General features: G+C 43.2%; 1 protein-coding gene across 1 annotated transcript; it reads right to left on the reverse strand.

Moving 5' to 3' along the window:
- Positions 1–294: 294 nt before the first annotated feature.
- On the reverse strand, positions 295–27791 carry LOC134655426 (transitional endoplasmic reticulum ATPase TER94). Its single transcript, XM_063510893.1, has 15 exons — positions 27648–27791; positions 27261–27366; positions 22677–22930; positions 21811–22003; positions 18459–18669; positions 17030–17242; positions 15157–15350; positions 12645–12809; positions 11367–11574; positions 10041–10168; positions 8933–9098; positions 5392–5561; positions 3776–3907; positions 3140–3294; positions 295–424 (listed from the first exon to the last, which is right to left on the reverse strand). The coding sequence occupies exons 1-15, from the start codon at positions 27662–27664 to the stop codon at positions 328–330; spliced, it is 2409 nt and encodes an 802-aa protein (XP_063366963.1). The 5' UTR covers positions 27665–27791; the 3' UTR covers positions 295–327.
- Positions 27792–27851: the final 60 nt, after the last annotated feature.

Here is a 27851-nt window from a genome sequence, read left to right on the forward strand (position 1 = left end):
AGATGACATTTTAGAGCGTTTTCTCATACATTAGTAAATATAAATTTTAGCTAAATATAATCGTGAAGATACAATAGCTAAACAATAACGAAGTCAATTTATTGTTCATCTGATTGACAATGTGTCAGTCAAAAACGTACTTACTCATTTCAAGTGGCGATATCGTTTAATAAAGAGGTTGATAAATGATAAGTGATAATTGTTTATGAAAATCAAAAATACTATTTGAAATCATCCTATAAGTGGTTTGACGTCATCCGCACTTTTTGTCCGACCCCTGGTCATGGGACTTACCGACTGTGGTGACCCGGGGCAGAGGCTGGTAGCTTAGCTGTAGAGGTCGTCGTCCTGCCCCTCCTCCTGGAAAGTGGGCTGGTCGCCGCCCGATGTGGTGGTGCCGCCCGCGCCGGCGCTGGTCGGGAACCTGCTCCACACAACACAACATTAACCACCCGACAATAACGGACGCGAATCACTAATACGATAAAGTTTGAAAAACTTTATTTTTTAATTTTCTCATTTACCCCCAAAAATGGCCTCCATATTTAAAATTCATTTATTTACGTTACACGGCCATTTTTGGGTCACAAACTTACATATGTGTGGCAAATTTCAACTTTATTGGTCCAGTAGTTTCGGAGAAAATAGGCTGTGACAGACGGACGGATAGACAGACGCACGAGTGATCCTATTAAGAGTTCCGTTTTTTCTTTTTGAGGTACGGAACCCTAAAAATAAGAGTCTTGGAATCCCGAGTCTTATCCATGTTAAGTACAATGTTTGAGGTCATTCACCCCAAATGGCACTACCTATTCCGATCATTGCGAATCACACATAGATCGGTCAAATCTTACAAAAAAATCTCGTAAAAAAAAACAATACGTGATGTAGTTCTGTATGTTGTTTGGAGTCCTTGGATATATGTGAAATTAAGTTTTGCAGGCAAAAAAAAATTTTTTTTACTTTTTTCTATATTTCAGGACAAATATCGGCATTCCGCTCATGCTATGAGATATATTGCGCTGATTAAAGTTGTAGCAAATTTAATTGCCTTTCATTTAAGTGCAAGAAAGGGCCAGTAAGCTCTAGTTCTGTAGTTCTCGAAAAAAATGGAATTGCTCCTCGTAAGTTCCCGTGTACTTGTACAAGTACAAATTCAATTCGAGTTTTGAACTCATATAGAAATAAAAGAAAGTTCCAAATTCAACAGCGCCAAAATTGCCCTGGGTCTTACGAGGATAATGGGGAAGGCAACTAATGTATTGTTTAAGGCAAACTTTTGAGCAAAAATACAAATGTTTCATCTACAAATGTGTCAAATTTCAATATATTAATCAAATCCGTCTAAGCAAACTCTGCACAGGGTTCAACTGGACGAAATGTGAGGTGCCAAAACGTTATATTTTTGTAAAAATTATACATTTACGATGGCACCTCCAACTTCTGTCACTGTAAAGTCTAGCTTGTAAGCTGTAAGTCCAGCTTGACCCCGATTCTAAGGTCCACTTGCACCATCCTACTAACCCGGGGTTAAGCGATTAAGCCGTTAACCCAGTGTCAAACCGTACTGGTAACCATGGTAACTCCACGTTTAACCGGTTAACCCTGGAGTAGAATGGTGCAAGTGGGGTTAAGTGTAAAATGAACGAGCGCTACTGACCGGAAGTTGGTCCCGAAGCCCCGGGACTGCTGCAGCGTCTGCGCGAACTTCATCGCCTCCTCGAAGTGCGCGCGCGAGATCTCCGGCACCGGGTCTACCTCGTACTCCACGTTTCACCGGTTAACCCCGGAGTAGAATGGTGCAAGGGGGCCTAAGTGTAAAATGAACGAGCGCTACTGACCGGAAGTTGGTCCCGAAGCCCCGGGACTGCTGCAGCGTCTGCGCGAACTTCATCGCCTCCTCGAAGTGCGCGCGCGAGATCTCCGGCACCGGGTCTACCTCGTACTCCACGTTTCACCGGTTAACCCCGGAGTAGAATGGTGCAAGGGGGCCTAAGTGTAAAATGAACGAGCGCTACTGACCGGAAGTTGGTCCCGAAGCCCCGGGACTGCTGCAGCGTCTGCGCGAACTTCATCGCCTCCTCGAAGTGCGCGCGCGAGATCTCCGGCACCGGGTCTACCTCGTACTCCACGTTTAACCGGTTAACCCCGGAGTAGAATGGTGCAAGGGGGCCTAAGTGTAAAATGAACGAGCGCTACTGACCGGAAGTTGGTCCCGAAGCCCCGGGACTGCTGCAGCGTCTGCGCGAACTTCATCGCCTCCTCGAAGTGCGCGCGCGAGATCTCCGGCACCGGGTCTACCTCGTACTCCACGTTTCACCGGTTAACCCCGGAGTAGAATGGTGCAAGGGGGCCTAAGTGTAAAATGAACGAGCGCTACTGACCGGAAGTTGGTCCCGAAGCGCCGCGACTGCTGCAGCGTACTTGCGGATGTCGTTGTCGGACACGGAGCGGCGCGCGAACTTCATCGCCTCCTCGAAGTGCGCGCGCGAGATCTCCGGCACCGGGTCTACCTCGTACTCCACGTTTAACCGGTTAACCCCGGAGTAGAATGGTGCAAGGGGGCCTAAGTGTAAAATGAACGAGCGCTACTGACCGGAAGTTGGTCCCGAAGCCCCGGGACTGCTGCAGCGTCTGCGCGAACTTCATCGCCTCCTCGAAGTGCGCGCGCGAGATCTCCGGCACCGGGTCTACCTCGTACTCCACGTTTAACCGGTTAACCCCGGAGTAGAATGGTGCAAGGGGGCCTAAGTGTAAAATGAACGAGCGCTACTGACCGGAAGTTGGTCCCGAAGCCCCGGGACTGCTGCAGCGTCTGCGCGAACTTCATCGCCTCCTCGAAGTGCGCGCGCGAGATCTCCGGCACCGGGTCTACCTCGTACTCCACGTTTAACCGGTTAACCCCGGAGTAGAATGGTGCAAGGGGGCCTAAGTGTAAAATGAACGAGCGCTACTGACCGGAAGTTGGTCCCGAAGCCCCGGGACTGCTGCAGCGTCTGCGCGAACTTCATCGCCTCCTCGAAGTGCGCGCGCGAGATCTCCGGCACCGGGTCTACCTCGTACTCCACGTTTAACCGGTTAACCCCGGAGTAGAATGGTGCAAGGGGGCCTAAGTGTAAAATGAACGAGCGCTACTGACCGGAAGTTGGTCCCGAAGCCCCGGGACTGCTGCAGCGTCTGCGCGAACAGCTCGTACTTGCGGATGTCGTTGTCGGACACGGAGCGCCGCGCGAACTTCATCGCCTCCTCGAAGTGCGCGCGCGAGATCTCCGGCACCGGGTCCTCCTCGTCCATCTGCAATAGGGATGATGTTGAATTTTATAACTAAATCTAGTTAAATAGATACAAAATAAACAATTTATCACAATACATTGAAAACTTAAAATAATATATGGGATTAATAAAAAAACACAAGACCGTATTTTTTCAAAAAAAAAATTATTAACTCCCAAATAGGAAAATAATGGTACCATTGAATTACTTACATTTTATTTAAAAAAATATTGTACAGCAACAATCCTATACGTATACATAAACGCAATATTTCACCGACAAAACCGCAATTTTCTTATTTTGTTCATACCTCAAGATGGACTCTCAGGGACCTTGACGTCACGTTCACTTATCGTTTTGATAGGAGCGGTTCGTTTGTTTATTAAATTTTATAAAACTATGATTCAAATAGTAGGCCAGAAGTACATGATATTAAACGCGACATTAGTCATTAGACATTAGCGAAGCTGACATATTTGGTAATCTTGGTTAATATACTCACATCCATGCCGGCCTGTTGCTGTTGCCGGGCGCGCTCGCGTGTGATCTCGGTCTCGATGGCTTGTCGGATGGCCAGTTTACACGCGCGCTGGCATATCTCCGTCAAGTCGGCACCACTGAAGCCTTGCGTCACCTGTAACACACAACACATATCAACGATTAGTTTAAGCTTTATAAACGGCCAAACCGTAGTAGTTCGCATGGGGAGGAAAAGCAATAGATTCCAAAATGGAATCCTAAGCCAAGAGAAGAATTTTTGAGCGTAGTCAAGGATTCGAGTAGCTACTCGAGCGTAGCACAATAGACGTAGAGCGTAGTTAAAGATTCAAGTGCCTACAGGTACTGACAAATGAACTTAGTTTTTTTCAACTATAAAAGGCTGAAGTGAAAACCTAGTATCAGTGTTAAAAAGGCAGAAATGGAAAGTTAGAGTGTCGTGGCGGCTTGGCACCGTTTACCGGATAGTGTTGTGACTGCTCCCTCGGTTAATGTGTTTAAAAACAAATTAAACTAATTAAATTAAATTAATTAATTAATTGTGTTTTAAACAATAAGTTAGACTGATGTTATTAGTGATGTGATATGACTTTACAAACTTAGAACTATACACGGTGTAACATGACGAAACCGAATAATTTTAACAGCGTATTCCTGATCTTATTTAGAGACAAAAATGTCCTATAAACTTTTTTGAAAATCGCCTAGTTTCAGAGTTAATACCAATTTAAAAAAAAAAACAAGTTTTTATTGTTACATAGTGCAAAACGCCTTTTTGATGGCGATCTTGCTACTATGGGACGTAGTCTAAATATCCTTATTAATAGATGTCAAAAAGTGACAAGTAACACTTTGCAAAAACTAAGTTTTACGAAAAAAAAAGTAAAAATCCATTTTAAGTGAAATTTTAACCAATAACATTTACTTTTTATGTACAAATACATCCAAAAAATTGAAAAAAAAAAAACAAACAAAAAAAATTTTTTTTTTGCGAAATTGACCTAAGCTCATATTGAATTTGATTCGTGGTTAAAATCTTTCGCATTCCTCGTGAACACCATGTATAAAACTGGACACTATGTGAAATAGGCTAATCAGCTAAATAACTGCTCGTCTATAATTATATAATAATAATAGATGGGGAGTTAGCGAAGTTTCGCACCCACTATTCAAAGCAAAAAAGATTTTTAGATATATCACTGGGAGTTATACATACTTTAGCAATGTATAGCAGGTCCACGTCCCTGGCGATGGGCGACTTGCGCAGGTTGGCGCGCAGGATGGCCTCGCGCGACTTCTCGTCGGGGAGAGGGATGTAGATGAGCTGGTCGAGACGGCCCGGCCGCAGGGTGGCCGGGTCGATGATGTCGGGACGATTAGGATCCTACCATCTATGACTGGGACCAAGTTATACATACCTTGGCGATGTATAGCAGGTCCACGTCCCTGGCGATGGGCGACTTGCGCAGGTTGGCGCGCAGGATGGCCTCGCGCGACTTCTCGTCGGGGAGAGGGATGTAGATGAGCTGGTCGAGACGGCCCGGCCGCAGGATGGCCGGGTCGATGATGTCGGGACGATTAGGATCCTACCATCTATGACTGGGACCAAGTTATACATACCTTGGCAATGTATAGCAGGTCCACGTCCCTGGCGATGGGCGACTTGCGCAGGTTGGCGCGCAGGATGGCCTCGCGCGACTTCTCGTCGGGGAGAGGGATGTAGATGAGCTGGTCGAGACGGCCCGGCCGCAGGATGGCCGGGTCGATGATGTCGGGACGATTCGTCGCGCCTGAAACATATCGTATGTTAATAATTTAAATCAGGGTATTCTCCTTTTATAACATTTTCATAGTCTGTGACAATCTTTTACAAACGAATGAACTGCCGTGCTACTGACGGTTTTCAAAGGCACAGTTTGTTACTTGTATTCTTGTATTTTGATAATGGGCATTTTAAAACTTTAAAAGGGCATAAATGTGTGTAAATAAAAAACATTAGGGCTCATCCATTAATTACATCACACGTTTAGGGGAGGGGGGGACGTATTACAAATTAAAGATATCTTATTGATACGGTTTTAACACCCCCTGGCACTGATTAAAATAACCGACTTGGTTTCACATTACATCTCAAAACTTTTTTGTAGTAAAAGCATTGCGAGACTTGCACCTTTTTACATGTAATGTTTTTGATGGGATCGTTTTTATGGATGTATTTTTCTTCCTAATCGGCTTCGTGTTTTAAATTTCTAACAATGCTTTTGTCAAAGATGTTTATTATTGGTAAAAAAAATATATAATTGAAATTGTTGATTTAGTTGAACGGACACGCACACGGGGGAGGGGTCAAAAAATCTTCAAATTCGTGTGATGTAATAATTAATGGATGACCCCTTATGGCGTCATAAAGAATGCACTTTGCGCCTCAGGCCTATAGAAGACGGATCAAAATTAATTTTGGTGGCTGCTTAGTAGTCAAGCGGACTGTGAAATAAAATTTACGCCACTCGCTATACTATTGTGGGATGTGGGGATAGATGTTCCTGGTTGAGTTCTAGCAAAGGTCACGGAAAACGGATTTAGAAGATGGCGACACTAACTAATGAGGACCTATGAGAATTTTGGCTACAAGTTGACTACAACTGACCGATGATGAAGACGTTCTTCTTAGCGCCCATGCCGTCCATCTCGGTGAGTATCTGGTTCATGTCGCGGTCAGCAAAGATACTTCTTTTCTATGTTAGTGTATACACGCAGGAAATTGGTATACGTAGGCCACATGAAGAATAAAGAGTAGACAACTGACCGATGATGAAGACTTTCTTCTTAGCGCCCATGCCGTCCATCTCGGTGAGGATCTGGTTGATGACGCGGTCAGCAAAGATATTCCTTTTCTATGTTAGTGTATACACCAGGGATGTTGCGAATATCCGCATCCGCATCCGCAACCGCGGAACTTCCGCATTATTTTCAACATCCGCATCCGCATAAAATCGATGCGGATTTAATGCGGATGCGGATGTGGAACAGTTCGGTACAGGAACGTCTTAGCAACGGCGTAAGTGCTAGACTGCTAGGTAATTTAGTCATTAGCCAAAAAAACCTATTAGAAATTAGCAGTCAAGCGCGAGTGGGACTTAATGTACGGAACCCTTGGAACGCGAGTCCGACTCGCACTTGGCCGGTTTTTTAAATAAAAATTACTAAAATCTAATATTTGACGTTTTTTATGTACCTATCTTGACAACCGCATCCGCATCCGCATCCGCGGATGTGAGCCTTTAAAAATCCGCATCCACATCCGCATCCGCATCCGCGGATGTCAAAAAATCGGCATCCGCAACATCCCTGGTATACATAGAGGAAATTGGTATACGTAGGCCACATGAAGAATAAAGAGTAGACAACTGACCGATGATGAAGACGTTTTTCTTAGCGCCCATGCCGTCCATCTCGGTGAGTATCTGGTTGATGACGCGGTCAGCAAAGATACTCCTTTTCTATGTTAGTGTATACACGCAGGAAATTGGTATACGTAGGCCACATGAAGAATAAAGAGTAGACAACTGACCGATGATGAAGACGTTTTTCTTAGCGCCCATGCCGTCCATCTCGGTGAGTATCTGGTTGATGACGCGGTCAGCAAAGATACTCCTTTTCTATGTTAGTGTATACACGCAGGAAATTGGTATACGTAGGCCACATGAAGAATAAAGAGTAGACAACTGACCGATGATGAAGACGTTTTTCTTAGCGCCCATGCCGTCCATCTCGGTGAGTATCTGGTTGATGACGCGGTCAGCAAAGATACTCCTTTTCTATGTTAGTGTATACACGCAGGAAATTGGTATACGTAGGCCACATGAAGAATAAAGAGTAGACAACTGACCGATGATGAAGACGTTTTTCTTAGCGCCCATGCCGTCCATCTCGGTGAGTATCTGGTTGATGACGCGGTCAGCAAAGATACTCCTTTTCTATGTTAGTGTATACACGGAGGAAATTGGTATACGTAGGCCACATGAAGAATAAAGAGTAGACAACTGACCGATGATGAAGACGTTCTTCTTAGCGCCCATGCCGTCCATCTCGGTGAGTATCTGGTTCATGTCGCGGTCAGCAAAGATGCTCCTTTTCTATGTTAGTGTATACACGCAGGAAATTGGTATACGTAGGCCACATGAAGAATAAAGAGTAGACAACTGACCGATGATGAAGACGTTTTTCTTAGCGCCCATGCCGTCCATCTCGGTGAGTATCTGGTTGATGACGCGGTCAGCAAAGATACTCCTTTTCTATGTTAGTGTATACACGGAGGAAATTGGTATACGTAGGCCACATGAAGAATAAAGAGTAGACAACTGACCGATGATGAAGACGTTCTTCTTAGCGCCCATGCCGTCCATCTCGGTGAGGATCTGGTTGATGACGCGGTCAGCAAAGATGCTCCTTTTCTATGTTAGTGTATATACGCAGGAAATTGGTATACGTAGGCCACATGAAGAATAAAGAGTAGACAACTGACCGATGATGAACACGTTCTTTTTAGCGCCCATGCCGTCCATCTCGGTGAGTATCTGGTTGATGTCGCGGTCAGCAAAGATACTCCTTTTCTATGTTAGTGTATACACGCAGGAAATTGGTATACATAGGCCACATGAAGAATAAAGAGTAGACAACTGACCGATGATGAACACGTTCTTCTTAGCGCCCATGCCGTCCATCTCGGTGAGTATCTGGTTGATGACGCGGTCAGCAAAGATACTCCTTTTCTATGTTAGTGTATACACGCAGGAAATTGGTATACGTAGGCCACGTGAAGAATAAAGAGTAGACAACTGACCGATGATGAAGACGTTCTTCTTAGCGCCCATGCCGTCCATCTCGGTGAGGATCTGGTTGATGACGCGGTCAGCAAAGATACTCCTTTTCTATGTTAGTGTATACACGCAGGAAATTGGTATACGTAGGCCACATGAAGAATAAAGAGTAGACAACTGACCGATGATGAAGACGTTCTTCTTAGCGCCCATGCCGTCCATCTCGGTGAGGATCTGGTTGATGACGCGGTCAGCTAAGATACTCCTTTTCTATGTTAGTGTATACACGGAGGAAATTGGTATACGTAGGCCACATGAAGAATAAAGAGTAGACAACTGACCGATGATGAAGACGTTTTTCTTAGCGCCCATGCCGTCCATCTCGGTGAGTATCTGGTTGATGACGCGGTCAGCGGCGCCTCCGGCGTCCGACACGGAGCCGCCGCGGGACTTGGCGATCGAGTCCAGCTCGTCGAAGAACAGCACGCACGGCGACGCAGATCGGGCCTGGAATGCGTACAACATTCACTGACAATCCAACCTCTAGACTGAGCTTAGGCCAATTCTTTCATGAAACCGATGCTGCCAAAAATACGGGGGTGCGGGGGGACGAGGTGAGCGAATCCCGTGCCGTGATTGGTCTGTTCAAAGACACGGACCAATCACGGCACTGGATTGACTCGTAGATGGAGTAACGCTACCGTATGTGTGGCAGAGGGGGTAGCTCGACTATGCTATGTCTAGAGGTTGGATTGTCTGTGACAACATTACACAATCTGCTAAATCTGCACAGAAATTGCCGTGATAAGTGAGGTAACATCAAAGTTTATGTTGACCGTTCCACACTTTGTTCTAGCAAATCAATATAGTTAACTTAGGGTGGTATTCCATCTGTCCAATACATTTGTCCAATGTGTATTGCGTCTCACATTTTGCTTAATGAGTGAGTGAGACGCAATGACATTGTGGAATACTAACCTTAGACAGACTCTACTTCACTTGTATTTCAACGCAATTGTTTTAAAAGCCTCTGATATATTTCCCGAGAAGTAACTCGGGGTACGACCAAAGACACAAATTAGTAATCCCACAAATTTCAATAAATTTTGGAAGGTTTTGGATAATATTCATGAATAACCACACAATAAAATAGTTACTTGCGTTACTCTTGCCGTGGAATTACCCAAATGACCACATTAAATCTTTACTTTAAGAGAATGAATACGTATGAATACTCAGGTGCCCATTTAACTCCGTTTACATCGACGATTTTATTCAAACTTGCACACACTCAAGCTTACACACTTACACAAACCTTTTTCTTATGAAATAGGAGGAAAACTAATCGCCTGATGGTAATCACTAATCGATTATTACATGACAAAAATAAAATCCTACTTCTGCAAGTCTCCTAGAACTAACATAATTAGATACATTTCATGGTCGTACCTTGTCAAAGATGTCTCGCACATTGGCCTCAGATTCACCGAACCACATAGTTAGCAGCTCGGGCCCTTTCACTGAGATGAAGTTAGCCTGGCATTCGTTAGCGATCGCCTTGGCCAGCAAGGTTTTACCTGTAAAAATATGATTTATCAGAATTCAGAACATATCCAATATATGAAATTTTAATGCCTTTGCCATACATTTAATCGCATCTACAAAAGCGAATTGTATGGAATTTTAGGTGTTGCTTTTCCTGATAATAGGACTCAAAACACTTCAAATTTCGAACATGTCAAGGAGTCATTCGTTCGAATATTTTTTATGTATGTTCCCCAAATCGACAGATATGAATGGACCGGTTGTAAAATACAGGTGGACTAATGTGGATTTTTTTCTAACACACGCAACAGAAACAAAAAAAGATTAAACAAAATTTAATTGTCATCAAGATATGAGATGAGTTAATAAATACATCGTTGCCGAGGGCAACTACAAAGGCATTTCCTGACGAGGTACCTAGTAGCGAAGCTTGTCAAGCCCAGCAAAAGTATCGAGTCAGAAAATGCCTATTTCCACCAAGGCATACTTTTCTCAAACTAAGTCAAACATGTGAGGAAATACAATAAACATAATATTTACTTAGAATAAATTTAAAAGTGGAAAAATTACTGTCTTGTCGTAACTGGTGAATTTCCAATATGACTTGGAATTCCGGTAACCGTTTAAGAAGGGTAAAGCTTTGGTTTCCTCCGATAGCGGTGCCGTCATATAGCGGCCGTCTCCATACAAATACTACGACATCCATATTTAGCCGTATTATTTAGTATGGAGACGGCCGCTATATGACGGCACCGCTATCCTAGGAAAACCGATCTTAACGCTCTTACGGTAGATGTCGCTCGGGTCCCCTTGACCCATATAGTGGAAAGATTTGCTGGCTATGAATGAGGTCTTGGTGGCTTAGATGGCAGAGCGCTGGAGTATCGATCCAGAGGCCGTGAGTTCAAGTCTCACCCAAGACAATAATTTTTCCACTTTTAAATTTATTCTAAGCTTAATAGCATCGTTCGCAGACGTTTCTGCTTGTTAAAAATTCAAATAATAATATGCTGATTTGAAGGTACCATAGACTAGGAATCCTCTAGACGGAGTTTAGAGCAATTATTTCATGAGACCGATGCTGCCAAAAATACTGGGGTGCGGGGGACGAGGTGAGCGAGTCACACAAAGACACTTTGACTCGAAAATGGAGTAAAACTACCGTATATTTGTGGCAGAGGGGGTAGCGCTACTATGCTCAGTCTAGACTTGTCTGTGGAAGGTACTTACCGCACCCGGGCGGGCCGTAGAACAGCACTCCGCGACTGGGCTGCATGCCAAACTTGAGGAACTTGTCTGGGTGCTCCACGGGGTACTGCACCAGCTCCTGCAGCTCGCGCTTCACGGACTGCAGGCCGCCGATGTCGGTCCACGACACGTTCGGGACCTCCACCACGGTCTCGCGCAGCGCCGACGGGGATGACTTGGTCATCGCGTACTGGGGATGACACATATATAAAGCACGTTCATGAAATGAGTGGCAGACGCTACCTAGCCAGACAGACGGGTTACCGTGTACATAGAAAATGTTGTAAGTGAATAGAAGAGAACCGAAGCGCAAAAGACCAAATTGAAGGTTTGCCAAAGAGCTATAGAGCGCAGCATACTAGGAGTAAAACGGATTGACCGAATCCGTAACTCTGCTCTGCGCTCAAAAACGCGCATTACGCGCGTTGGAGCTAAGACCGCCAAGCTGAAGTGGAACTGGGCCGGAGGTGGGCCAAAATAGCCACAGTATGGGTGCCGCAAGACGGGCGAGGATCTGGTAGGTCCAGACGGAGATGGCGGGACGACCTGGACGCATATCTCAACGATTGGCCGGAGACTGATCAAGACCGAGACGAGTGGAGATCGAAGGGAGAGGCCTTTGCCCAGCAGTGGGACACTGTTATAAATAATAGAAGAGGTTTTCGCGGTAGTCGCCCAGGTCGGATACAGAAAGGGATCTTCGCCGCTCATATAATTTTGGGTTATTTTAATCAACGTTCTGCAGGTTCTAGAAGAAAACGAAAACTATCTGCATGATAACTACAAAAAAAAATTGTATAACATGCCAGGACTTAGTGAATTTCAATATTATAAAAGTAGACTGATAGCTTAATTATAGATGGTCAACCAAATCTTGTCAGTAGAAAAACGCGTGAAATTCAAATTTTCTATGGGACGATATCCCTTCGCGCCTACATTTTTTTAAATTTGCCGCCTTTTTCTACTGACAAGATCTGGTTGACCAAGTATAGTAGCAAAATGTGTCTCTTGTACAGTCGCCATCAGATATATCGGAGCGGCAGAGGTGCTCAAAAATATCTGAACACGCACTTTTAACGCCTTGAAAACAAAGGCGTGTTCAGCTATTTGTGAGCGTCTTGGCCGCTCCGATATGATGGCGACTGTACTATGAGTATTAAGTATTACAAAAAAAAAAGTTTAACTATTGGCTGATAACCATTATTTAACCAATTTTATTATCTTTACTTTTAATTTCCCCGTAGTGTGATAATAACTCACCCGGAAGTTGTCCATGCTGACGGCGAGCGAGTTGAGCACCTCCGCGTCGATCTGATCATCCTCCAGGTCGATGAGATCCATCTTCTCACGGATCTGCTGCAGCGCCGCTTCCGAGCACAGGGACGCCAGGTCAGCGCCGACGTGCCCGTGGGACTCGGCTGCGATCTAACACAAAACATTCGCATTAACCTTTTGGACGCCAATGACCGATATATCCGCACCGTAGGTTCAACGCCAAAGACCGATTAACCTCTCAGTTCCCAGTGGCTCCAATATGAGTCGGAATTGTATGGATTTGAGAGGTCCTGGGAAATGAGGGGTTAATCGGTCACAGACCACAGAGCAACATAGACCTGCGTGCATATGCATAAAGTTCAATTTCAGTTTTAACACTTCGGTGACGTGGCGTCAGCGTGACAGCTTTTGTGTTTGACACGGCGTCGAAAAGGTTAATTATTCGGCATAATATAGGATAGAGGCGGCAACTGACAGAGAAATACAGAAATACAGACTTTATTGGTAAATATAAACATAGTACATTTTACACGTCATAAACTAATTTAATAATTTAATTTTTTATTAAACAAAATACAAAGTCAATAATACGTTACATTTTTATTTTATTTTGATTTTCTTTTACTGTACGCTAAGAATATAGAGTTAACCCCTTACTTCATGTCATAAATAAAAAGTATTTGTTTAAAAATGAACTTTAATAGTTGCTATATAGGGCTGCGCATGCGGTAAAGGGTTAAGTAGATACCTAAGTTTAAGTTACCTATCAACTACCTAGCTTGCATATACATAAAGGAGCCTCGTCTGCCAACAAACCACTCTGTGGTTTGGCAGAAGAATATATGTAATTAAAAAAAAAAAAAAGGCCCCAGTACACAATGGGCCATCGCCGGCCAGTCCAAAGGACGCAGCCATGCGGTAGAATGAGATAGCAATATCATTTGCTCCCTCTAACGCATAAATCCCTTGGAGTGGCCGGCGATGGCCCATTGTGTACTGGGGCCTTAACACACAGAACAACAGAGAGGTGTAGTTTAAGAACTAATGGAGAATTAAGTTAGTTATTCATGAGTAGGCAACCTAGGATTTTATGCCGTCTAAGAACCGTAACGCACTGTCGATTAGTCGCCGGTGACTAGGTCTCTCGGCGACCAAAACATAGGCAGCTCGGGCCAGGTGACCAAAAGCATCACTAAAACATGTTGTATAACACTGATTTAAACTTTCACGATTTTTACACATTATTAAATTATACAACGGGACTTAATCGCGTATCTAAGTTTTAAGATTTACCTCCGACGTTTCGAGGACGGCGTTGTCCCCGTGGTCTCGGAGAAGACTGGACTTAGATACGCGATTAAGTCCCGTTGTATAATTTAATAAAACATGTTGTGTTCTTCACAACCATGTTCGAAAGAGAGAGACGGATACAAATTTGTCACCTCGACAGTTGCTCGCAGCACGCCTATACAAACTATGGAAAATCACAGTGCGTAACGGCTCTAAAGTTATCTAACTAGACATGAAGGGTACACGGAAAGAACATGTCTACTTATATTTTTTCAAAAATGAGTTTTTAATCTCAAATTTAGAGCTCTCAATTAACTACTTGTTACAGCTTCTGTTACCTCTGTAATTATAAATATAACTGTTTATTTCTCACTTTAAAAACATCCACACACGAAAATTATATGGTTAATTATGTAGTCAGCTGCAGAGAAAAGGTATCCCTGCATACAAACTTCTATGTAGCGGTAGTACATTTACATCGTTCCTTTCAAACCGCGATAATCAAAATGTTGTCAGAGTGTGACATGTTCTTTCCGTGTACCCTTCACATGTGTCTTACCTGTTCTAGATCGACATCATCTCCTAGCTTCATGTTCTTGGTGTGGATGCGGAGTATCTCGAGCCGGCCAGTCGCGTCGGGGATGCCTATGCCAATCTCGCGGTCGAGGCGCCCGAATCTCGACAACACCTACCTACATAGCCAACCGGGATAGTAACTTACCTGTTCTAGATCGACATCATCACCCAGCTTCATGTTCTTGGTGTGGATGCGCAGTATCTCGAGCCGGCCGGTGGCGTCGGTGATGCCGGTTTCGAACTCGCGGTCGAGGCGCCCGAATCTCGACAACACCTACCTACATAGCCAACCAGGATAGTAACTTACCTGTTCTAGATCGACATCATCTCCCAGCTTCATGTTCTTGGTGTGGATGCGCAGTATCTCGAGCCGGCCGGTGGCGTCGGTGATGCCGGTTTCGAACTCGCGGTCGAGGCGCCCGAATCTCGACAACACCTACCTACATAGCCAACCAGGATAGTAACTTACCTGTTCTAGATCGACATCATCACCCAGCTTCATGTTCTTGGTGTGGATGCGCAGTATCTCGAGCCGGCCGGTGGCGTCGGTGATGCCGGTTTCGAACTCGCGGTCGAGGCGCCCGAATCTCGACAACACCTACCTACATAGCCAACCAGGATAGTAACTTACCTGTTCTAGATCGACATCATCACCCAGCTTCATGTTCTTGGTGTGGATGCGCAGTATCTCGAGCCGGCCAGTGGCGTCGGGGATGCCGATGTCGATTTCGCGGTCGAACCGCCCGAAGCGACGCAGCGCCGAGTCGATCGAGTTCGGACGGTTGGTGGCTGCCATCACGATCACGTGGGATGACTTCTTCATACCTGGGTATAGTACAAGTCACAGAATAAGTAATAGTACAGTAGAATCCGCTTATAATGACATCGAAGGGAACTGACAAACACGTCATACTAAGCGGATGTCATATAAAGCATAGTTGTACAACTTCTTGTTTTTGTTAAGTTTTCCAAATTAATCTCAAATTCCTTTGTGAGAGATGAGTTTTATTCAACTTGTAACAAATATCAACTTGTCACTGAGAATCAAAACTAAAATACCTTACACGCCACGAACGCACCAAACGTCCTCGCAGGGAAGATGGTGACGGCCACGAAAACCAGCGAAGGTGTCAGTATAACCGGACATAATTTCATGGAAATAGGATTTTTAGGTCATAGTAAGCGGTTGGTCAGTATAAGCGGAATAAACGAATTCTACTGTATTATCATACAGAACGACCACGCACCGCCCCGCCCCGACTCGCATTACCTCGCCCCGCGACTGGCCGCGACATGAATCTGGCGGACTTCTGGCGTACTCTCAGTAAAGCGACTTACCCTTACCCACACATACACAATGACGCGTGTACAGACGTGCCGCGCACACATATAAACGCAAATGATTTTTGATGTATGGCGTGTCCGCTCTTTGGTACAAGTGTTGTTTAATATAATCTTCATCATCCATCTATCGTGTCAGTCCATTTGTTTGACTGTTGAGTTATATTAACCAAAAAGATCTACAAACATTTGCCGCTCAAAAGCCACAACAATGCTTTGCAACTTTGGCATCTAAAACATAGATTTTAATAAGCAGAAACGTCTGCAAACGATGCTATTAAGCTTAGAATAAATTAAAAAGTGGAAAAATTACTACCGTGAGTTCAAGTCTCAACCAAGACAGTAATTTTTCCACTTCTAAATAAATTTAAAACATGGCAGTAATTTAATGAAGTTACTGACCGCCTTTTTGACGGCTGTAAACATTAAAACCAATAGCCCCAGATATTTTTTCTCTTTGGCACAATGGCGCCCAACTCGTGAGCACAAGTTGTCTTTCCCTAAGATTATTAAATATTATAGCCGAAAAGTTCACGTAAGCCTCTTTAAAAGTAACATTATACCTCAAAACCACTCACCACACAATATCTTTCCCTAACCTCGTAAGTCCCCGTGTACTTGTACAAGAATTTTAAATTCAAGTTTTGAACTCATATAGAATCATAATCAATCAATCATATAGAATCATAATCGTTTATTGCAGAAAAGAAAGCTCCAAATTCAAAAGCGCCAAGATTGCCCTGGGTCTTACGAGGCTATGGTCGGTAAAAGGGTACTTACCGTCCATACTAAGGTCGGTAAAAGGGTACTTACCGTCCATAAGTGTGAGCAGCTGACTCACGATCCTGCGCTCCACCTCCCCGTGGGTCTTCTCTCTCTTGGGCGCGATGGCGTCCAGCTCGTCAATGAAGATGATGGCCGGCGAGTTCTTGTCGGCCTCCTCGAAGGCCTTGCGCAGGTTGGATTCAGTTGGTTGTGAACCACTTACCGTCCATAAGCGTGAGCAGCTGACTCACGATCCTGCGCTCCACCTCCCCGTGGGTCTTCTCTCTCTTGGGCGCGATGGCGTCCAGCTCGTCAATGAAGATGATGGCCGGCGAGTTCTTGTCGGCCTCCTCGAAGGCCTTGCGCAGGTTGGATTCAGTTGGTTGTGAACCACTTACCGTCCATAAGCGTGAGCAGCTGACTCACGATCCTGCGCTCCACCTCCCCGTGGGTCTTCTCTCTCTTGGGCGCGATGGCGTCCAGCTCGTCAATGAAGATGATGGCCGGCGAGTTCTTGTCGGCCTCCTCGAAGGCCTTGCGCAGGTTGGATTCAGACTCGCCGGCAAGCTTCGACATGATCTCGGGACCGTTGATCAGGAAGAAGAAAGCGCCTGTGGAGAAAATTTAGCTTTTAGAAATGATTTAATGGGCTTTTTCTAAAATAAATATCGAAAACCCGATTCTTTCAAATCTGGACGTTCTTGGGCTCATTCTACTCAGAATCGACAACACTTTCCATCCTACCATTAACCTGTCGTTTCCCACGATATGACGTCACCCATAAGCGTTCTGGCTCAAATATGAGCCACTGGGAGCTGAAAGATTTAAAAAAGATGTCCCAAAATGTCCATTCCATTACGTCACGTTTTTAGTATGAGAAAAATTTTCACTTGTATGTAACGTGACGTAGTGGAATGTACAATTTTCGTACAAAATTTTGGGACATGTTTTTTTAATGGTAGGATGGAGAGTGCTGTCGATTCTGAGTAGAATGAGCCCAAGAACGTCCAGATTTGAAAGAATCGGGTTTTCGATATTTATTTTAGAAAAAGCCCTAATACTGTTACTAGACAATTAGCCTAAGAAATAAGAACATAGAACAATCGTGTAGCGAAAACCAGTGTCACTTATAAAATTATTTTATTTTACACAAAGTCATCTGTCATCATCATCATCACATGGTTCTCTTCTTTGGCCCTTAAAACTGGTGATTTAAAAGATTGCCGAACACTGGACTAGACACGGGAAATACCAGTAAGTGACCATGTTATGAAGTAACTTACCGGTCTCATTGGCCACGGCGCGGGCGATGAGCGTCTTGCCGGTGCCGGGCGGGCCGTACATGAGGATGCCGCGCGGAGGCTTGACGCCGATGGCCTTGAACAGCGAGTGACACAGGCAGCTACATCCAGTACTCACCGGTCTCGTTGGCCACGGCGCGGGCGATGAGCGTCTTGCCGGTGCCGGGCGGGCCGTACATGAGGATGCCGCGCGGAGGCTTGACGCCGATGGCCTTGAACAGCGAGTGACACAGGCAGCTACATCCAGTACTCACCGGTCTCGTTGGCCACGGCGCGGGCGATGAGCGTCTTGCCGGTGCCGGGCGGGCCGTACATGAGGATGCCGCGCGGAGGCATAACGCCGATGGCCTTGAACAGCGAGTGACACAAGCAGCTACATCCAGTACTCACCAGTCTCGTTGGCCACGGCGCGGGCGATGAGCGTCTTGCCGGTGCCGGGCGGGCCGTACATGAGGATGCCGCGCGGAGGCTTGACGCCGATGGCCTTGAACAGCGAGTGACACAAGCAGCTACATCCAGTACTCACCGGTCTCGTTGGCCACGGCGCGGGCGATGAGCGTCTTGCCGGTGCCGGGCGGGCCGTACATGAGGATGCCGCGCGGAGGCTTGACGCCGATAGCCTTGAACAGCGAGGGGTGGCGCAGCGGCAGCTCCACCATCTCCTTGATCTGGGCCAGCTGCTTGCGGCAGCCGCCGATGTCATCATAACCTACAGCATTGAGGGCTTCCTCTTCCTCCTGTGATAAAAAAATATATATTAGAAGTACATAAATGAAAAAAATACCTACTCAAAAATTATACACCGTCAAATATTTATGAGTCTACCTGTACAATACTGCAATGGGGTTGGCCGGTCGAAGTATTTAGCAGATGGTGCAATCATATCTTGCCCTGTCAATCCCTAGAATTGTCTTTTTTTTTTTTAATGCCCCGGATGCCAGCCCTTTACGCCAAATCTCATAGAAAAAGGGGCAAGCTATGATGGCGCTATCTATGCAAACCCTTGACAGTTGCCAACCCCATTGAAATAGTCCGGCAAACCAATTTGTCTGTAGAGAAAGGTGTGAAATTCAACATTTAAATGGCTTTATCTTCCGCGCCTACAATATTCAAATTAAGCTCATTTTATGCGCAAATTGGTTTTCCAAACTAGGTAGTTACTTTTACCTTCAGCGCTCTAATTCATTTTAAACGTAAGTAACGTAATTGAACGAAAAAAAAAACGTTGCTGTATCTACCGTACCAGAGAAGCATACTGTATTAATTCTCAGAAATAAACATTGTATACTCAATAAACACTTATACACACAATTCTTTGAAGCATAAACCTGCCTACATTTACAATTCTGAGTGACTGGCACTCGGGGGACCAAGACTTTGTTTTATTTAAACGTACATATGAAACTTCCACATAGTAACCATGTTAAAATCATTGATAAAACGAATGTAAAATGGTATAACAGAAGTATTTTGCCTTGTGGCATAATTCATAAATGTTTGTCAACACTAACGTGCCGTTGAAAATGATTTGTTACTTTCCGTGTGTTTCCGTAATATTTAAAACAAGGTTTTTTTTATATAACTACCCAGTTATTGAAAAAAAAAAACTACAGGCCTCATTTTTTCTAAATTGATAACTGGCTCTAAAACCAAAATTACTAAAACAGTACATGTTATAGTATAAAGGAAACTTTCATGGATGGTCCATCAGGTGCAAATACAATTTACCACCAACCTCAATATGTATTATCGATCGCAGAAATATAGGTCGCGATATTTAAGGCACTATTCCCTGTATCACAAATAGAATACCTGCACAACAGTTCTAAACGTATTTGCAGCTAAGTTTAGTTGCCAACCGTAGGGTTCTCGCGGATAATCAAATCGCCGTGACCGCGATACAAGCTGCGGTAGATTGTCGTGTAAACGCTAGTTGATTGTTACCGAGTAACAGTTAGTTATTTTTACACCGCGGCAATTACTATGACGCGTTTCTGAGTAACTGGAACAATAGTTTGACTGTTAAAACCGTTCTTATCGTACTTTATGCACTCAAAATAAGAAAATGAATTTATAAATATTTTAGGTTTAATGACAATATCTGGGCTGGGAGACCGAGCCTTGTTCGGAAAACATAAAATATCAAAAATGCGTGTTTTCCCAAGTGTCATTCCATAGAACTTGCTAACTATGTAAACAAAAGTTACTAGTAAATTGACATTCAGTGTCAATTTTAGTATGGTGGTTTGTTTACATAGTTAGCAAGTTCTATTGAATGACAATTTAGCTAGATCGACTTTTCGCCCCCGAAAACCGCCATATAGCAAATTTCATCGAAATGTCTAAACATTAGCTGCTTCAGAGATCCCCGAAATATATAAATATATACATACATACAAGAATTTCTCGTTTAAAGGTATAAGATGAACCGATATCATCAAATTAATGGCATAATTCATATGCGATTTGACCAAATTGAAGTTTGCACTACAATGTTGTATCACTGAAACGTAGTTTTGGCTAAATCTATTCTTTAACTCGTACTACCTACGCGAAAAACGCGGTGTTTACAAAACACGTTCTATACCTGACCTTTGGACAGCTGCCGCAGTCGAATTATTAAAAATATCTGGGAGACCGAGCTTTGTTCAGAAAACATATAAACTCAAAAATGCTCAAATTTCATCGAAATCGTTAGAGCCGTTTCCGAGATCCCCGAAATATATACATATAAATAAATAAATATATATACATACAAGAACTGCTCGTTTAAAGGTATAGATAAAAGACGTAAAAAAAACACATTTATTACTTTAATCTATGGGGGTAGAGTCAGAGAACTATACCTCTCACGTCGAATGATGGTCCCTGTGACTGGTCCTTCAAAGGGCTTAATTTAAAAAATAATTGAAGGTATATGTTTTTACCGTATTTTCATTAAATGTAACATTTCTAAATAAAGTGATAAACTTTTACGACTCGTATAAAATTGAACTGTCATAGAAACCATCGTTTGATGCGAGAGGTATAGATGCCACTGAAGCCAGTTCCTACCTCTCGCTTGATAGGCTCGCCCTCGCAATGTATGACGGTGTCTGACGCCACGATGCAGTAGGGCGCCGGGTCCGTCTCCACGACCTTCAACTCCTCTCTGAATATGTACATAGTTTTCGGACTAGGATAAAAGGTCTTACCTCCCGCTTGATAGGCTCGCCCTCGCAATGTATGACGGTGTCTGACGCCACGATGCAGTAGGGCGCCGGGTCCGTCTCCACGACCTTTAACTCCTCTCTGAATATGGTTTCGGACTAGGGTAAAAGGTCTTACCTCTCGCTTGATAGGCTCGCCCTCGCAATGTATGACGGTGTCTGACGCCACGATGCAGTAGGGCGCCGGGTCCGTCTCCACGACCTTTAACTCCTCTCTGAATATGGTTTCGGACTAGGGTAAAAGGTCTTACCTCTCGCTTGATAGGCTCGCCCTCGCAATGTATGACGGTGTCTGACGCCACGATGCAGTAGGGCGCCGGGTCCGTCTCCACGACCTTCAACTCCTCTCTGAATATGTACATAGGTTTCGGACTAGGGTAAAAGGTCTTACCTCTCGCTTGATAGGTTCGCCCTCGCAATGTATGACGGTGTCTGACGCCACGATGCAGTAGGGCGCCGGGTTGTCTCCACGACCTTGAACTCCTCTCTGAATATGTTCATAGTTTTCGGATTAGGCAAAAATGTCTTACCTCTCGCTTGATAGGCTCACCCTCGCAATGTATGACGGTGTCTGACGCCACGATGCAGTAGGGCGCCGGGTTGTCTCCACGACCTTGAACTCCTCTCTGAATATGTTCATAGTTTTCGGATTAGGCAAAAATGTCTTACCTCTCGCTTGATAGGCTCGCCCTCGCAATGTATGACGGTGTCTGACGCCACGATGCAGTAGGGCGCCGGGTCCGTCTCCACGACCTTGAACTCGACGGCGCGCATGCCGCCGCGCACCATGAACGTGTCGTCGCGGTGGATGGGCCGGTACGCCTCCATGAAGTACGGCTTAAGGTACACTTCGAAGAGATTTCTAGGGGAGAAAGGTTTTCATAAGTATACCTGTGGAAGTAGGTCAAGTAGGAATGAACCCATATGGTAAAAGATACCATCTACGAAATCAGTGACTCGCTTGTCTATGCATTATTTTGAAAAATTTTAAGATTGGGGCACAGCCTTGTGACTAAACCTAGCTCAAACAGCATACCACAAACTTGATAGAGTTAGACCAAGACAAGTCTGCAATGATTTTGATAGCACACGCAGTGCAAGTGTTATTTTAAACGTCAAACGTCTATGAAATTATGGTGTATAAATAACACTTACAGTGCGTGTGCTATCAAAATCGTTTCAGACTTATCTTGGTCTAACTCTATTTATTCCGTACAAAAAGGAAATTTAATATCAGACACCAAAACTTGACAAAACTTCAAGTTGGCCTACTTGACAGAAGGGCAAAGCGGTTCCGAATCCGAACTGTTATCACTACATAGTATAAGACAAAGTCGCTTCTCGCTGTCTGTCTGTATGTATGCTTAGATCTTTAAAACTACGCGACGGATTTTGATGCGGTTTTTTTTAATAGAGTGATTCAAGAGGAAGGTTTGTGTATCATTTGTTAACCCATGCGAAGCCAGGGCGGGTCGCTAGTTGTTGATAAATAAAATGCATAAGGTTTCAAACAAGCCAGTTTGAGTAATACTGACCCAGTCAATCCCTCGACGGAGTCATCAATAGGCAGTATGTGCACCCGCTTGCCATACTTGACAGACGGGCATGGCGCAATAGACACCACATCGGACAGCCTCACACGCAGGTTGTTCCGGACCACGCGGTTCATGCGGATCTTCTCGTCGGGACAGTTCTCGTCCGATAACACGATGCACACTGTCTCCTTTCGCCGCTTCCCTTTAAGGAGCACCGTGTCACCTCTGAACAGTTGAAGCTGTTCCATTTTAGCCTGCCAAGCAATTATATTATTAATAGGGTATTTGACTGTATTTAAAATAAAGTACTTTATACCATGCACGAAATAAAGCACCAGAAGTTTAATAGAGAAACGTATACAGCAGTTATTGTTAGACACGATTTCTATTTTAAAAACCGTATAAAACTATAAAGAGTAGGTTATTTAATTGTGACGTCACATGCTAGTGTTTCATATAAATTCCGTAGTAGCAAAATCGTTTTGACAGTTCGAAAAGAGAAACTGATATGACTAGTAGTCAAATACCCTATTATTGTAAAGCCTTAAAGCGCTTGGAAACGAGGCTTCCGACCAATGTGACCTTGCTAGTTTCGGACCATGTAGTAGGTAGTACTGACCCCGACCAAGGTCAGGGTGAGATTGGGCAGTCAGTATTTTAGTAGGTCAACGTGAACAACCTTTACAAGTTTCCAAAATAAAACTAAAAAAATAAAAATACAATAGTAAAGCAATATTTTATCATATGACGTATTGGTACATACACGTCAAATGTTGACATACGAGCAAAGTTTATCTGTCTAGGTTGTTCAATAGTAGAAAGTTGATATCAGGGTCTTTCAACTTTTTGTAGTCGTCATCTAGTAGTAGAAGACAAATATGAGATTTTTCTAGATAAGTATTGTTATGAATACTACTTCATTCCCATAAGTGGTGCAGAAGTGGTGTAAAGTTAATGGTTTTTCAAAATGATACTTTTTATGAGTAACTCAGGAGTTCCGTTTGCTTACTTTTATTCTTATAATCAAAATATAACTTTCGAGAAACATATTTTAAACTGTATATACAATATATGTATGTGCATATTTTATTCCCATCTTAAATAGATGTCATATAGGAAAGGCAAACCGGCTAAGTGCGAGTCTGACTCGCGCACGAAGGGTTCCGTACCATTACGCAAAAAACGACAAAAAAAATGTGTATGGGTGCCCCACTTAAATATTTATTTTATTTTGCTATAGCCGCAACAGAAATACATACTCTGTGAAAATTTCAACTGTCTAGCTATCACGGTTCATGAGATACAGCCTGGTGACAGACAGACAGACGCATGGACGGACGGACAATCCAGACAGACGGACATTCCAGACAGACGGACATCGGAGTCTTAGTAATAGAGTCCCGTTTTTACCCTTTGTTTTGTGTTCTAAAACTACATTGTAATATATGAATGTATATTGCAATGGTTAGTAACATGGATATAGATAATAATCTAAAGGACCTTATGAATGCGTTCATATCAGTAAAACATGTAGGGCACACATAAATATAATCTCCAACATTCCAGAAATGTAGTGTGTCCCACAATGTTAAGTGATAATTTTAACTCACTGGTGTTAAGAGTCACACGGTCACGGACCCACCACCAACACAACTCCCATACAATCAAAGTTATACTCACATTTTAACCTTTTAACCGCCGTAGACTGATATATAAGACATACAAAATCGGGCTCATTTCGCCGCTGTCTGATAAATAATACAAAACTTCGTGTAACTTCGTACCCCCCGGCGACACGAGCACGCTCAGTGACGTATTCTATGGCGGTTAAAAGGTTAAAATGACACGCTCAAATTCTATTAACTGTGTGTTAATTGTTTTTCTTTATCTTGTGACGAACGGGTGGGTGGATCAAATATTTCTTGTTGTTATTCTGTCCGGTCAGCCAAGAGACAATAGTAGCATAGACATTGTACACCACCTTCTTCTGACACGCTTGGTAGATGACCCTCTATGGAAAGGGTTTATAAGTATCACAAAAAAGCGTGTTTGGTGAATTTAAATGCCTAAAAATCAGGTTTTAAAGAGTGACCCAGGAGAACGTAACCATGGCAACGAGTGACAAGAAAATGTTGATACACCCGGGTGAAAACTAGTGTTTTCCTTGCTAAGAATTGTTATACAAAGAAAGAAAACAGAGCGAGTAGAAGTTTTGTATCTCTAATTTCTTTGTATTACAATTTCTAGCAATGAAAACTACCAGACAGATAAATGTTACTTCAATGTTCACATCAAATTTCATGTTAATTCAGAATGTTGTTATAAAATAATGACGGTATTCATAAACGGCTGCTAAGTTAATCAGTTGATGATCGTCGTTTGTCCCTATCTGTCGTTATGCCATAGAGAGGGACAAACGACGATCATCAGCTGATTAACTTAGCAGACATTTATGAATAATGCTGTAAGAGTGCAAGTTCAATTGTATGGGCTGTGACAGACTGATACAGACCCTAAAAAGTGAAAACCATTTCATACAGCTAATCACTACATAGTCGCTTCCCGCTGTCTGTCTGTCTGTCTGTCTGTATGCTTAGATCTTTAAAACTACGCAACGGATTTTGATGCGGTTTTTTTTTAATAGATAGAGTGATTCAAGAGGAAGGTTTATGTATAATTTGTTAACCCGTGCGAAGCTGGGGCGGGTCGCTAGTTGTGTAATAATTTGTAAAAATGAAAACAACAAAACTTCCGTGAGACACAGACATATTAAATATATTAAAAACCACCGTTAACACAAGCTCCTGATGACGCTCCTCGATACGGAGTGAAACATGTAGAGCATTTTCAACTTAAAATATGTGAGTGACCCATTTTTAATATATTTAATTTGTAAGATTGAATAATTTCTTTTGGTATTATTTAATAATTGGTTTTGGTAATTTCTCATGATTTCAGTCATTTGTTAGGAAGGAATAACTACATAGTAAACTCGAGAAGAATCAATCAACTTTTAGTACAGTCAGCAATAGAAGTAGCAAGCGGACCAGAATGATTGGCACAGTCATACTTTCTTAAGAGGCTCACTGTGGCACTGGGCCGAAAGACTGATACAAAGTATGGTAGTTACATCATCATCATCATTATTTTAGCCTTCGCGCCCACTGCTGAGCATAGGCCTCTCTTCTTGTATGCCACTTGTCCCGGTCCTGTGCTAGTCTCATTCAAAAGTGCCCCACGATACTTCGAACGTCATCCACCCAACGAGCCAACGGATGCCAGGCGCATCTTTCATCCATAAGTAATTACAAGTAAAACTAATTGCCGCAGTGAACATGTTAAACATTGAAGATGAGATTAAATAATTCAGTACAATTTACACTTTGCCACTTCTGTTGCGGACTGTATTGTCCATAATTGATAGATCTGCTATTGTTTTAAAGTTTTTAAACAGGTCACAAAAAAGATCAGTTTTTTTTTTCTTTACTAAATATAGTAACTTAGGTCTGATTAGTTCAGTCGTCAGCAAAAGCACCCAAGTAGAAGAGGTGCTTGTTAAGAAATGATCCATAGCTATATTCATAGTCTGTTCGGAAAGACAAGTTGTGGAATGTATTGGGCCCCATACATTCCACGACTCTTCTCTTTTCGCACAGACTCTATTAGTGACTCTTTTAGTGAAATTCTAATCAGAACTAAGAACTGTTAAGAATGAAATCCCGAGAAGGACCGAAAGGAACTAAATCTTTTTGCGCTTTCTTAATCGGTCTTTAGGTCCTTTAGTTCAGTGGGATTGGAGAGCGCTTGACTGAGTGAAACAGAAAACAGTCGGAACGAAACGGTTCACAATGTCGCTGGCACAAGTGCGAACAAGATGAAAGAATCACGTGACACGCCAAATCCCGAAAAGTTTGAAGGAAAATCAAATATTTATCTATATATATATTTTTTTATTGTGTTAACGTGTTTTAATGTTTAATATCGACCTAATCATATCGTACAAATTGAATTATATTTAGTTAACAAAGATTGGGACAAAATCAAGTGTAAAACCGATTCCTATTAATTCCCGGCTCCCAACAAGTTCAACAACCAACTGAACTAAAGGAACTTAGAGATCGAACTAGTTCGTTTGACCGATTGACCGAGAGTGGAGCGCTCTCTGTAGTGAACGAGCAGGCACAAGCCTAACATAGTCAAATAAAAAAAAATAAACAATTTTTTTTTAATTTGTAGCAACACTTACAAGGTGACAGGTAGAAATTTGATGATGATAGATTAGTAAAACTTGGAGATGTGAATGTTTTTCATCAATTTGGTTCTCAAATATTGGACATAACAGAGAAGAGGTCAGGATGATCATTTTATTTGCTCATAGCAACAATTATGAAATGCTACTTTAAATTTTATTGACAGGTTGATCAAAAATGAAAATCTGTATACTGGCCTAACTTCACAAACAATATTTTTCACGGTCATATGGGAAACAAGCTTGGGTTAGAACGCTTGATTCATCACTAGACTTTAGAACTAGTATATTGAATGTAATGCCCCAAAAACAAAATGGAGACAAAGGAAACGTACCTGTGAGAGGGAGACGACCGAGTTATCATCGCTGGTGGATTCTTCGACGATCAGGCGGTTTGGCCTGTCCTTGCGGCGCAGGATCGCGGTCGACAGATCATCCGGGCTGCACATAACAACGCCAAGTCAACCACCGAAAATATAACCCCCACTCGGCACAAACATCACCCGAAATTTTGATATTTTTCGCATCAAGACACAAATTTACTACTAGAAATAATGTAACACAATGATGAAATTGCAAAATTTGATGCTATGATTTGGTTTTTCATTCAAGTAGACATGATGACAAGCCAATTTTCCGAACATCAGTTTCTAGTAGAATCCCATTGAATTACACAAAAACTACAACGCTATCGTGAATTTGTATCATTATTATACACTTACCTCCTATTGTCTGCCATTATTATCACAAATTAATATTACAATTAGAAAATTTACGAATTATTGGAGACGCCGAAAGATTGAGCTGTGTAATCTCCCCTACTCACTAACGTACGTGACGTTGCCGTATTTCATTTGTTCGTCGATCAGAACGGAATTGCCAGTTAAAAAATATGTTGTCTATGAAATCAGGTGCGGCTTCTATAC

The sequence above is a fragment of the Cydia amplana genome, chromosome 16, assembly GCF_948474715.1.
Source record: "Cydia amplana chromosome 16, ilCydAmpl1.1, whole genome shotgun sequence".
NCBI classification, from domain to species: Eukaryota; Metazoa; Arthropoda; class Insecta; order Lepidoptera; family Tortricidae; genus Cydia; species Cydia amplana.